This window comes from Mustela nivalis, assembly GCF_964662115.1.
Source record: "Mustela nivalis genome assembly, chromosome: 5".
In the NCBI taxonomy this organism is placed as follows: domain Eukaryota; kingdom Metazoa; phylum Chordata; class Mammalia; order Carnivora; family Mustelidae; genus Mustela; species Mustela nivalis.
The window spans coordinates 121,165-134,185 of record NC_139024.1 but is presented as its reverse complement, the minus strand read 5'-3'; the positions used below and the strand labels follow the sequence as shown (position 1 = coordinate 134,185).

Below are 13,021 nucleotides of genomic sequence, written 5' to 3'. Positions count from 1 at the left end.
CAGTTGAGTCAGGCAGTGTCTGAGCCAAACAGAAGTTTTGGGGGACAGTGGACTCTGGATCAGCGATAGTGAATGACATCCTTCACAGGAACTTACTAGGTGAGATGTGATCGTTTTAGAGTGTTTTTCAATGCATCTTGACATTTCTAGAACTGAATTGCTATGTTTTTGTGTAAATTTTTGGTTTTAGGTTATTTCTATTTTGTGTTATTTTGCGTGTGATGGCCATCTTTTAACATGGATGCTAGCTGGCACTGGGACTTTCCTTCTGTTGATTTGGACTAGTCTGTAAGCAGAAAGCCCCTTGCCAGAACTTGGTAGGGGTACACACCTCAAGATCAGCTTGGCTGGTTGTTGCCAACATGCCTGCGAGAATGTCCTCTGTCCTCTAGTGAGGTCTCCAGACAGCCCTAATGGATTTTGTTCAAGTCGTTAGCAGTCAGGGCACTATTCTGCTTTGGGAGACTTATGATAGTTTGCAGTGTGAAGACCCCCAACCACTAGCCCAGTTTTCCAGAAGCCACCGAGCTTCCCACCAAGTGTTGATTCTTGCCACCAGTTGATGACAACTTGTGATGTGTCCCTCCACTGGCCACCGGCTCTATCACTGTATGTGGGATTCTCAGACTTTGCTCTCCCAGCTTGAAAACTGTGAAGCCTCCCTCTTTAAAGCCCAGTAACAAATCCCCCCGTCGTAGGGCGATACTTTGGTTTCTCATGTGGCACTATTTCACACACGTTTATGAACTGTATGTATATAGGTACACATATGATGGGGGCTAATCCACCAGTTCTCCTACAGAAGTGTAGTGCCATTAACAAATGATGCACTTACGGCTAGATTAGCTATTGGTTTTCCAGTGCTGATCGGCAGCAGTGTCCCTTCAGGCTTGCTTTCGTGCTGGGCAGGCATCACTGGTGCTGAAAGAACTGGACGGTCACAGCATAATCGTGAAACGCTAGGGCTGGAAGGAGCCTTAGCACAGTCAACAGATTTAGCTGACCTCCAGGCCAGATTTCCCTAGGGAAATTCCAATGGCCAGTTCCTGATTGCCCGTGTGTACACTGGCATGGGGGCGGGGGGAGGGGAGAAGGGCAGTCGTTCTGGCCTTGCATCTCCTGTCTGGGCCGTGCTGCCGGCTGACCAAGGTCAGTTTTAAAGGAGGGCTTCTCTTCTAGTGTCAGGTGCACCACACTCACTAGCCTGTGGGGTTTGTATTTTTCCAGTGTCCTGGGCTTCCACATATGCTAGAGCTGGAGACACCGACCTGATTACCCGTCATGTCTCCTCAGGTTTTACCCACATAGTTTTCTTGGTTTTAACATTGCAAATTTTAGTGGGGAAAATGCTCTGCATGATGATTATCTTAATTAGGCAATTAACCCATTTTTATTGTAGAAACACACATAGGCGATTACTTCACTTATTCCCACCATCCTTGGTCAACTTGCTCACGCTAAGTATGGATCTTTCCAGATTTCTGGAGACATACACATGCATAAACACTTTCCTAAAAATACAAACATACTCTGAGTATCTTGGTGTCCGTTGAAACCTTTACCTTGTGCGTATAGGTGTGTATCCTTAAGACTGCATTACCTTCTTCTGTAGGGAGTCACCAGACATTTTTGTTGCACGAATATTTACATACCGTAAACTCATCTAAAGCAACATCTTTGTACCTTTGTCTCTGCTGCAATTATTTCTTAGGATAAATGGACTTGCAAGGTTTAAGAGACTATGAGCATTTTTAAGGCTTTACATTCTCTTTAGGGTGTATTTGTTACATCTTGCTTCCAAACAAATTCCTCTGTGTAGCCAGTCCCCAGTCTACAGTTTTCAGCACAGGTGAAGACAGCCAGGACACCCCAGTCGATACTCCTGCCCAGTCTGTCGGCCTTCAGGTGGCTGAGCAGCTGGGGCATGACCTGAGAAGAAGATGACACGATTAGAGCCCTGCGCTGAGGCAAGGAACTCTGCTTTCAACAGACCTTCCTCGCCAGACTGCAGGGCCCCTGGTCTTTCTGCTCGCTGGCTTTGACACTGAGAACCAATTACTATTGGATACAGTCTTCACAATTCCTTTTTTTCCTCAAGCAACAAGTATTACCTACCCCTCTGTAAGGTTAGCAGATCCACAGGACCAGAGCATTTCTACCTAACCCAAATGGGTTGTGACCCTAACAATTCCTTCTGAAAAACCATTTGTCTTAATGACTATATCCACCTGTTTTCCTAACAAATCCACAAACCAAGACCAAACTTTACTAAGGCCTCTCAAACGCTCCTGTCACCAAGTACAAAGACCTTAACTGCCATACCAAGAAAAGAAGGAATATTTACAATTACAAGGGAACAAAAAGCAGACACTAAGAATCATGATGTAACCACACTGGGAGTCCAGAGGGAAGAAGGAGCTACGTGCCGGTCAGCAGATGATGTCCGGAGACGAGCAGACTGACAAGTCATCAGAAAAAGCATTTAATTTAGAGCACTACTGGGCGAAACGGTAAGACCGTTCGCTCCAGGGAATAAGCCTGTGGGTGGGACGCACTTTCCGTGATAACGGCAGGACCCGTGTGCATGTATTACTTCAGTGAAGTTTCGCGGCATTTAATAACATCACTTACGGCGATTATATATCAAAGTAGTCATTTAAGGTCATACCTGGAATTCAAATATTCTCTTGGCACCACAGGGGCAATTTGGAATATCCTTTTCTTGAGGGATATTTTCACCAGAGATCCAGACGGGTGCAATCCCTCTGCCGTATCTGAGAACCTGCAATCAGCCAGCATCGTGAGCAGATCTCCACCATCTCCTGAGCTGCCAGCACGACTGGTGATAACCTGGGGGACTGTGATGAACACTCACCCGAAACAATTTTACTGTTCCCCCACCTGAGACCTGGCACCACTAATGCTTTTTCAGTGTTATCAAATCAGGACTTTAGCTTATCTGACTCAGGATACCAAAATCCTATTTCGTAGATGATAATACGGTTAGAATCTGTGAGGGTCCCACCATAATTCTGTTTCTCCATTACCAGCTTCTGAATCCAAAATGTAGTCTAGAGTTTGCTTATTTTCACAGTCAACGGAACCTCAGTTAAAAATTTTAAAAGGGACCAGGGGTGTCTGGGTGGCTCAGTTGGTTATGCACCTGAATCTTGGTTTCAGCTCACGTTATGGTCTCAGGGCTGTGGGACGGAGCCTCCAGGCTCAGCAGTGTCTGCTCGTCCCTCTCCCTCTCCCCCTCCCCTTGTGTGTGCGCTCTTTCAGCATGCTCTCGCGAATGATAAACAAAACGCTCAGATGAAAAATTCTCCTTGCTCTGCCCCCCCCCCCCGCCCCTGCTTGTACTGCTCTCAAAATATATACATCTATATTTTTAAAGAAATTTAAAGGGACAAATGTTAAATAATACACAGTTGCTTAGATAAATATTAGAGATAAATTGCATCGTAACTGAGTGTCTTTCCTAGGTTTTTTTTTTTAAAAGCATGTGCATTATCGGGGCACCTGGGTGGCTCACTGGGTTAAGCCTCTGCCTGGAGGTCAGGTCATGATCTCAGGGTCCTGGAATGGAGCCCTGCTTCCCCGCTCCCTGCCTGCCCCTACCTATGTGATCTCTGCCTGTCAAATTAAAAAAAAAAAGTCTTCAAACAAAAAGGCATATGCATTACTAAAAACTACCTTCGCAGTGTTTAGGACCTAGGTCTGTTCTCATGATGTTCTTCCCCTGGGTATTTATTTAATTCAGTGACTGCTTTTCAGGCATTTAGCTGAACTTTCTTCAGTGATTTAGGTTTAGGACGAGAGTCTTTAAGGGGAATGATATTAATGGAAGAACAGAGATGAAGAAGGGAGACATTTGCTGAGCACTTTACTATGTGCCTCCAATTCCCCCTTCATCCTCACAACTAACCTCTAATTTTTTCACACTGTAGATGCAGTTACATCAGAGCTCTTCATGTAACTCTAGAATGGAGGATTCTTCCCAAACCCCAAAGCCATTTTTCTTCTCACAAAACCAGTGTCTGTGTTTACGTATCATGTTGGTTTTACAAGCAAAAGATTCCTGTTGGATAAATGGGCAAAAATACCTGTTCCTTTCTTGCTGCCACTGGCGCAAACTGCCTGTATTACAAGCAACATCTTACTCATCTGTGTCCAATGCCGCCTTTAAAATACGGACCCCACATGATAAAGAGCATAACCTCTAGTTTTTCAGTTATTACTGACAGGATCAGCAGACCATCTGGGTGAAGAATTCCCACTCTAAGAGACTACCTTTATCGTAGCTACTTGTCAGGGACTGTACCCTGAAAACACCACTTGAGAAGAACACAAAGAAGAGTTTACCTGTTCTGGCTCAAGGGCTATTTTAGTTTTAAACTTCTGAAAAATTTTATCTTCCTTGGATTCGTGTTTTGCCATGGAATCCAATTCCTCCTCAAGTGCTTCACCTGAAAAATACCGGCACAACTGTTAGGGCAACAGAATTAGTGCCCATGACCTGGTACTTCCCACATGCTGAGGACAGGAAATTCCAAACAACCAAATTAGTGTTAACTGAGATCGCAAAAGCCCCATGTTCCCCACAGGCTCTTTCCTATTTTAATACCTTTTGTTTTCACTACTGCCCTTAAGCTGCCTGGCCTGTCCCCGTGTCTTCATGGCTCAGTCATGTCTTCTCCCAGCGGGTCTGCTCACTTTGTGTTCTCTCTGCCCACGCCTCTCCTGGGATCCCAGCTCTCTGAACCACTGTTGTCCTCAACAGGATTTAGTCTGTGTTCCATGTACCAAAGTCTGTTTTTGTTATCACCAAAATAGGAACTATAAACCAATAAGGAGATACTCTAAAGACTTCAGACTCTAAAACCCAATTTTGTGGTAGTTAAGAGCTCAAATTCTGGAGTCAACAACATGGGAGCTCAAACTGCAGTTCTGAATCTTTAGCAACTTTGGTTACATGACCATGTCACCCAGAAAACCTCAAACTTCTCACTGCAAAAGGAGGTACAGTTTCTAACTCACTGTACTGCTCTCAGGATTTTTAATGAGATCGTGCACAAAAAGCCCTTGATGCCGAGTAAGACCTGGACAAATGCTGGCTACTAACCCTTCTCTTAGGTTTAGTCGACCTAGACCCTACATTTAGCATACCGTCAGCACCTCTCGGTAACCTGGAAAATTGGGTAGACGAGAGAAACATTTAAAGGGCACCTGCTCGCCAAACACTACGCCAAGTGTCTCCCATGTTTGACCTTGATCTGAGAAATAGATCTGGGATCCAGAGGAGCTTACCAAGTTGACAGCATCTTGTGGAGGAGCCCCACCCAAATGACCACCTGGATACTTACCCTGACATGTCTTCATCAGAACCAGAGTCTACCTGACACATATGCCAAGGAGGAGGGACAGGAAGGATACAGTCAAGTGATCGTGTTTGAGAATCCCAGGCTACAGGACTCCAAAGTGAGTTCACTTCCTGTCAGTACCCACCTCTCTTTCCGACGTACTGAGCCTTTTCTTTCCAGCCTTTTCCTCAATCACTTAGTGAATCAAGTTCTCAAACTGGTTCCTTACCCATGCTCCCCAAGATTTCTGATTCATGTTCTTTTTCAACAACTTCAGGGGTAATCTCATCTTCTGTTTCTATTACAATTTCAAATTCTGGGAAAAGGAAGTTGTGGTCTGGAATTGTTCTGTCCAAGTAATCTGAAACAAGAAAACGTAACTAGCATCATTACTAATCATACAGTTTTAAAGAGGATCCAGTCGTCCCCCGTTTCTGAAGTATACTGCATGCAGCAGCAGTTTTCCCTAATGAATCAACCCTGCAGCCCCTGCAATTTAGGTCGTAAATTAAACGCCTGTATTAAAGCAAGTCTGGGACATAACTGAGCAGGCAAGACCTCAGGGCCCCTCTCTCAGAGGTGTTCAGGGTATCCCTTACTAGGACTCCGAGAAGCAGAATGCCTTCTCTCATCTAAACTTTTAATCTCAAAACAAAAACCTTGGGTTGACCGAGGCCACGAAACGGAGCTAGGACTTCCGATGAGCCGCTCACCGGACGACGTGCAAGCCTGCTTGTGGCCGGATCTCCAGTCCAGAGTCTGGTGCTCCCTGCTGCAGTAATGGGCCTTGTGGCATCTGGAGCACGTTTTGGGGCCTAAACAGCCACAGACCCTGCAGAGATGCGCCCCAGACGGGAGCTGGAGGCGCACGCGGTCTCCCGTCTCTGCAGGAGGGTCCTCGGAAGGCGGCTCGTACGAGTAAAAGTCGTTTTTCCTGGGCAGCTGATTCCTAAAAACTGCGAGAGGAGGAGGAGGAATGTCCGTGTCACCGACAGGACCATCCCGCCTGTCGGAGCCTCCGGCCCGGGGCTGAACAGACGCGAATTCCTTCAACAGAGAAACAGGAGCTTTTTGACTTCAGGGATCGGATCTTCTGTCGGGGCGCGAGGCCAGTTCGGCACCGCAGCAGTCGCGCGGGTCTCCGTCGGGCTCCGGGGTCGGGCTCCGGGTTCCGTCGCGCGACGGCAGAAGGGCGGGGGCGCCGTGCGGGCCCGGCTGTGCGGACGACGGTCCCTGCTGTCGGGGGAAGCGCGCCGCCTGCCTCGGCCCGCACCGACGCGCCCAGGGGAGGCGGCGGGGGCACCCGGGACCCCGACGCTCCCTGCCCCGACCCCCGCCCCGGCCGCCGCGCGGGACCCCGACGCGCCCCGACCCCCGCCCCCGGCCGCCGCGCGGGACCCCGACGCTCCCCGCCCCCACCCCCGCCCCGGCCCCGGCCGCCGCCGCCGCTCACCGCGCAGGCCCGCGCAGCACGGCGGCGCCCGGCAGCAGAAGAGGAAGAGGCCGCGGTGGAAGGCGTCGGCGCGGCCGGGCAGCGGCGCGTACAGCTGCAGCAGGAAGACCAGCGGGCGGCCGCACAGCGCGCAGGCCAGCTCCTCGGGCCCCGGCAGCCCGGCCGCCCCCAGCCACGCCGGCCGCCCGCCCACCTTGCTTGGGAACTGCTCGCTGCGCAGCCGCCACGCCGGCGCCGCCTCCACGAAGCCCAGTTCAGCCGCACCGGCGGCCGCCATTCGGCGAGCGGGGCCGGCGTGCGCGGGGACGCCCTCCGCGGCCGGAAGGCGGAAGTCAGCGCAGAACCGGATATCCGGAGCGGGCGGGGGCGGGACTAAGGAACTGTTTCCGGCCCCGTGGCCTGGGGGCGGGGCGAGGAGTTGAATGACCCCGGAAGAGGCGCGTGCGAGTTCACCGAGGAGTTCGACGGCGTCTTGAGTGTCGCGTGTGCCCCTTCCCCGCCTTTTGGACGTGGACCCTTTGCCACGTCGGACACGGGTTTTTATGTTTTTAAGTAAAAACGGACGATAAGATTCCCGTTCCAAATGCAGCAAGTCTGGCGCTTGGCCGCCTGCCGCGGAGCCGGTCCCTGCTCCTCCGAGGGCGGCCCCCGCCGCGCCGGTGACCCGCGGGGCCGCTCCGCGCGGGGGGGGCCGGGCCGGCCGGGCCGCGAGCGAGCGGAGCCTCGGCCCCCCCCCCCCCCCGCTTCTGTTTCCAGGAGTTACTTTGTAGCGAGTCGCGTCTCCGCGTCCGCTCCTCCGAGAGCGCGTGTCTGATCCTCCCCGCACTGCAGCGTGCGCACGCGGTGACGCTCTCGGGCCGCGCCTGGGCCGGGCGTGCGGGTGCCTCGTGGTCTGGGGCAACGAGATTCAGTCGTGTTGCTGAAGGAGAGACAACACGAGGATGTTTGTCCCGGAGCGGGGGTCCCGGCCGCCCGGACCGTGAGCCGAGGCCGCGGGCGCCTGAGAATGTCTGCGGTCAGCAACTGGGTTCTGGACACGGCGGAAGCCACCGCCCTTCTAAGTAGGGTGTTTGTAGACGCGAACTGCGTTCCGAGGGAGCAAAGCCCGGTCCCTCTGTCTGTCGCGGTCCGGGAGCCGTGCGGAGAAGCACAGCGTTGAGGGATGTTCTGCTTCACTCCAGGGAGGACTGCCTGCCCCGACCCAGTGTGACCCAACGAGCGTGTCCTTCCAGCAGTGCCGCCCCAGATGGCTTAGAGTCCAGTGACGTCTCACACCTCCCGCCTGTGACATTCGCTCCTTTCTCCGATGCGCATGATGCGGTCATGTGAAGACGAGGTAATGCCAGAGACACTCCTCCAAAACAACCCACTGGGGGGATCTGTTTCAGTTCCTACTGGACATCCCTCTGCTTTTTATCTTTAATTCCTGAACATTTGTTACTTGGAATCAGTGTGTCACGAATTGTAGCACATGTTTAGTGGCAAATGTTCAGGTCTGTCTGCCCTTTTCCCTAATTGACTGTCCGATCAGCTGTAGCCTGTGGCTCAGCTTTAGTTTCTGTGTTCATTACAACGGATCTGAAAGCATCAGCTTTCATTTCAGAAATCGATACCATCTCCACTCCTCTCCCAAAGTCTCCAAGTGGATGTTCTCCAATGTGACCTTTCTGGCTGAAGGAGCCCAGAGCCTGCCCCTTGAAGAAGGTGTACATGTTTGCTTGTTTGTTTTTTTAAGATTTTATTATTTATTTGACAGAGAAATCACAAGTAGATGGAGAAGCAGGCAGAGAGAGAGAGAGAGAGAGGGAAGCAGGCTCCCTGCCGAGCAGAGAGCCCGATGCAGGACTCCATCGCAGGACCCTGAGATCATGACCTGACCCGAAGGCAGCAGCTTAACCCACTGAGCCATTCAGGCGCCCAAGAAGGTGTACATGTTTACAGCCCCCAGCTCTGGGGTCCTGCTTCCAGCCTCTGGCAGTGACCCTCCTCATGCCCTGTCCCCTGCCCCTATAGCTCCCTGGACCTGTTCTTGCAGACAGTGGAGAAACCCTCCACGGTGGGACACAGGGTCACCTACTACATCTTCACCAACCAGCTGGCTGCTGGGCCCATGTGCCCCTCTGGGAGAGGCAGATATTGGTGGTCCTCATGGTAACCACAGGGTTACCTACTATGTCTTCATCTACCAGCCGGCTGCCAGGCCCATGTTCCTGTCCAGGAGGGCTGAAAGATAGTGGTCTTCATGGTGAGACACAGGGTCACCTGCTACATGTTCACTGACCAGCTGGCTGCCGGGCCCTTGTGTCCTCACCAGGAGGGCTGGAGGGTGGTGGTCCTCCAGCACTGTGGTGCCCCACACTGGCAGGTTGTGTCCGTGGAGCACATGGTGATGGTCAGCTGCTTCTGCAAGCAGCACTTCCTCTGTGAGGTGGACGACTTGGTGTGCAGGTGTAGACCTGAAGTTATGTGATGACATGGGTGTGGAGATCCTGTCCCCCCTCTTTGTACCCCAGTTCCTACTGGGTGGCCTGCAAGGACTTCAGCTACAAGTGCCAGCCGTAGTCCCAGGCCCACATCCCCAGAGATCAGGGCAACATTTACTACCTGGGGGCCTTTTTTTAGGGTATTGGTGGTGGAAGTTCACTGATTGACCTTGGCCCATCACCATGAGATGCGGGGTGACCTGGCCAGTGGGATGGAGGCCATGTGGCATGACAAGAGCCACCTGAGCAGGTACCTGCTGGATCACAAACTCCCTAAGATGCTATCCCCGGAACACCTGTGGGACCTGCAGTGGCTGGGCTGTCCCTGGAGGACCTGTGGGACCCACCGCTGCTGGGCTGTCCCTTGGAGGACCTGTGGGACCTGTGGTTGCTGTGCTGTCCTCTGGAGGGCCTGTGGGACCTTCAGATGCTGGGCTGTCCCTGGAGGACCTGTGGGATCCGCAGCTGCTGGGCTACCCACCACCCCCTCCCCAATCATGAAGAAGCTGAGAGACATGGCTGTGCCCAAGAATCACCAGGACACCAGGAACATGTGAGGGGCTGCCCCCGGTTTCCATCCGGGGATGCTGCCAGTGGAGCTATTAGAGCAGGTTCCTTCTTCTGTCCCTTGAGGGAGACTGTGAGGCCCAGATGTCCAGTGCCCCCAGCCACACCTGCATATGGGAGGCCTTCCTGGGGACACAAGTTCCTCTCTTTGTGGTCACTACATTTTGATAACTTCTGGGTCATTGGCAACTGTGAACAGCTCCAGTTATATATCAGATGTTTTTCTGTGTCAATGCTGAGCAATCATCTTTATAAAGAACAGTCGAGAGAAAAGGTTTCCTCCCTGGTTCTAAACAGACACATCTTGGTGGGGCTGGGAGTGGCCCTGCAGCTGCCGTGGAGCCAGAATGGGCCCTGGCTGGGTCTTCCCTCCCAGTCCCATGGGGCTTCAGGGTCAAGGGTGTGCCCAGCCACCTGTCAGACCCCCAGAGGCCTTGGCTGTGGCCGCTAGCTCAGCCTCCAGGAGAATGGAACCCTCTGGGTTATATGTGGTTCCTGCCTTGGTTTTAAATGGCTATTTTGTGCTGGTGTTTGTAAAATGTGGGCACTGGCTCCGTCTGGATGCAGGTCCTGTTGGGATTCCTCAGTGCCCACCGGTGGGTTTGCACTTGTGCCCCCATCTGCCTGCGCTGTGTCTTAGCAAGCATTCACTGGGTGCCTGCTGTGAGCTCAGTCATCAACAAGGGACAGAGCGTGAGAGCGAGAACTAAGATACAGGATCCTTGCTCCAGGGCCCTAAGATGGCCCTGACCTCCTGACTCACTTCTTTCCTATTGTGGCATATCAGACATATAACCGACTATGTTAAGCACATTTCAGGATCAGTTCAGTGGCAGTAAGTACATTCGCTCTTCTGGACCTGCCACCGCCATCCACTGCCACAACTTTGTCCTCACCCCAACTGAACTCGACTCACCCTCACCCTAACCCTCCATCTCCCCTCCCCAGCCCTGGCACCCACTAGCTCCTTCCACCTCTATGAACCGGTGCTCTCCATCCCTCACAAGTGGGGCCCTTCAGTATCGGTCCTTTGGGGACTGGCTTATTTCCTGTAGCATAATGGCCTCAAGGCCTGTCCCCATGAGCCTGGAGCTGATCCACTTTCCCCCCAAAGGCGTGGCTCAGCCCTTTCCTGTCTACGCCGAGCCTCCTCAGTCCCCTCTGTCCCCCTCATCTTCCTTCTCAGCCTGAAAATGATCCCAACTGATCTGCAGCTTTGAAGACCTGTTCAGTCCAGATGCCAGGAACATCCCCTGGGGGGCTCGGGCCTCACTTACCCCATCTGCCCATGTCAGGCACCTGCACTCCCCACCAGCTGGCCACCTGCTCCTCCCACAGGTGTCCCCATCTCAGGAGAGGGAAACACCAAGTCCAGACCTTTGGAGTCCTCTGTGACTTCTTGATGGCCACCAACTCTCCCAGTAGTGAGGTGGCTGCCTTCAGATGCTCCTCAGTTACTCCTGCACCTCTGGTGTCTTCCTGGAACCCTAGCCTGCACTTTCTGGGCGGGGTATTTGCTGGAATCCGCAGTGTGTCCTGGTGCCCCACGTTTTTGAAGGCACATTGTTGGGGCTGTCCGAGGACCCAAGACTGTGGGTCTGTGGCCTGGAGGGATCTAAGCAGAGCTGGTGGGCTGGGAGGGCTGCAGGCACAGAAGCATGTCTCAGAAAGCTTTCCATGGTCCCAGGCATCCTACCGTTTTTGCCTCAAAGCCCTGAGATCTTTAAAATGCCAGCAGTGTTACAGTGTGGGCCAGAAAATCACATGTCTCTGCACCCAACACCACCTAAACTATTGGCTCTTCCTTGTCACTTGAGCTGAATACAAAAGATTGGGAGTAGGAGCTTGAGGGCAGGTCCTGAGTCAGACTTTGTGTTTGGGGCACAAAGGCCATCCAGACAAGCTTGTGCCAAGCCTGAGGAGGGGGTCTGTGTGGAGACCCCAGATGTAGACACTGCTGTCTCCTGATGCCCCCTCAGCCCACCCCAGTGCACCTGCTGCTGGGAGAGCCCCTGCCCCCTCCTCTCTGCAGAGGGCTCTCTCCTACTCCAGTGGTGCCTCCTCGCCTGCCAGTCACTGCCAGCCTGCAGCATGGGAGGGTAGATACCCCGATGACCTCCAGTCCTGGGGACAGAGCCAGTGCGGGTGGGGTGTGGTCTTCCAGCTGGCTTGAGCGCCAGGCCCCCAAGGTGCTCACTCTCCTGTGGGCTCAGTGGACTACGTCCTCCCTTAGGCTCCTTAGGCCCAAGCCGTCCCCTGCTCAGGGACCATTCTTGGCCCAGGCTCCACACGCTGGGATTGGGAGCAGGTCATCTGGACCTTCTGGACTCGTGCTTCCATGCCCATGACATGGGCATAGGCTGGCCTCACAGATTCGTCAGAGACCCAGTGCAGGAAGATGCAGGCCACTACATGGGAGATGCCACGTGACCCCAGAGGGAGCACACAGGCCTTGCACAAAGCACCAGGCTCAAGGGACCCAGTGCAGGATCTGGGCACCAGGCCACATGGCATGGGGAGTCCTGGTGGGGAGGCCCTGGCGGGGGTAGGGGTCCATAGAAGGGTCCCAGAAGAGGCAGGAGACAAGGAAGGCAATAGGACTGAGCTTCCCCGGAGGTCGATGGAAGAGTCAGAGGATCACAGAAACCTTTGGGTAAACTCAGAGGCCCTGGAGATGTTGGCTGAAATGTTGTTATTTGATCAGAAAAGATGTGTCACAAACACCCAATTAACATTGAATGAGTTACTCTTTGTTGCTTCTAGGAATCAATGTGTATGGGCCATTAGAACACACATTGCATGAAGTCTAGGATATATTTAATTTTCTTTTTATTATTATTATTATTTTAAATTTATTTTTAATTTATTTTCAGCAAAACAGTATTCATTGTTTTTTGTACCACACCCAGTGCTCCATGCAATCCGTGCCCTCTCTAATACCCACCACCTGGTTCCCCCAACTTCTCCCCCCCAACCACTTAAAACCCCTCAGATTGTTTTTCAGAGTCCACAGTCTCTCATGGTTCACCTCCCCTTCCAATTTCCCCCAACTCCCTTCTCCTCTCTAACTCCCCATGTCCTCCATGCTATTTGTTATGCTCCACACATAAGTGAAACCATATGATAATTGGCTCTCTCTGCTTGACTTATTTCAC

The 13,021-nt window shown here is 52.6% G+C and overlaps 1 protein-coding gene across 2 annotated transcripts; it reads right to left on the bottom strand.

The window, feature by feature from the left end:
• Positions 1 to 1,371: 1,371 nt before the first annotated feature.
• On the bottom strand, positions 1,372 to 7,156 carry PDCD2 (programmed cell death 2). 2 transcript variants are annotated; one of them, XM_082730438.1, is made up of 6 exons: positions 6,817 to 7,156; positions 6,077 to 6,319; positions 5,593 to 5,724; positions 4,366 to 4,469; positions 2,669 to 2,782; positions 1,372 to 1,929 (listed from the first exon to the last, which is right to left on the bottom strand). In XM_082730438.1, exons 1-6 carry the CDS (start codon positions 7,091 to 7,093, stop codon positions 1,771 to 1,773), a joined length of 1,029 nt encoding a protein of 342 aa, XP_082586564.1. In that variant the 5' UTR covers positions 7,094 to 7,156; the 3' UTR covers positions 1,372 to 1,770. The 2 variants fall into 2 exon arrangements, with proteins under 2 accessions (XP_082586564.1, XP_082586565.1); XM_082730439.1 differs by having other exon boundaries at positions 6,077 to 6,410; positions 7,010 to 7,143.
• Positions 7,157 to 13,021: the final 5,865 nt, after the last annotated feature.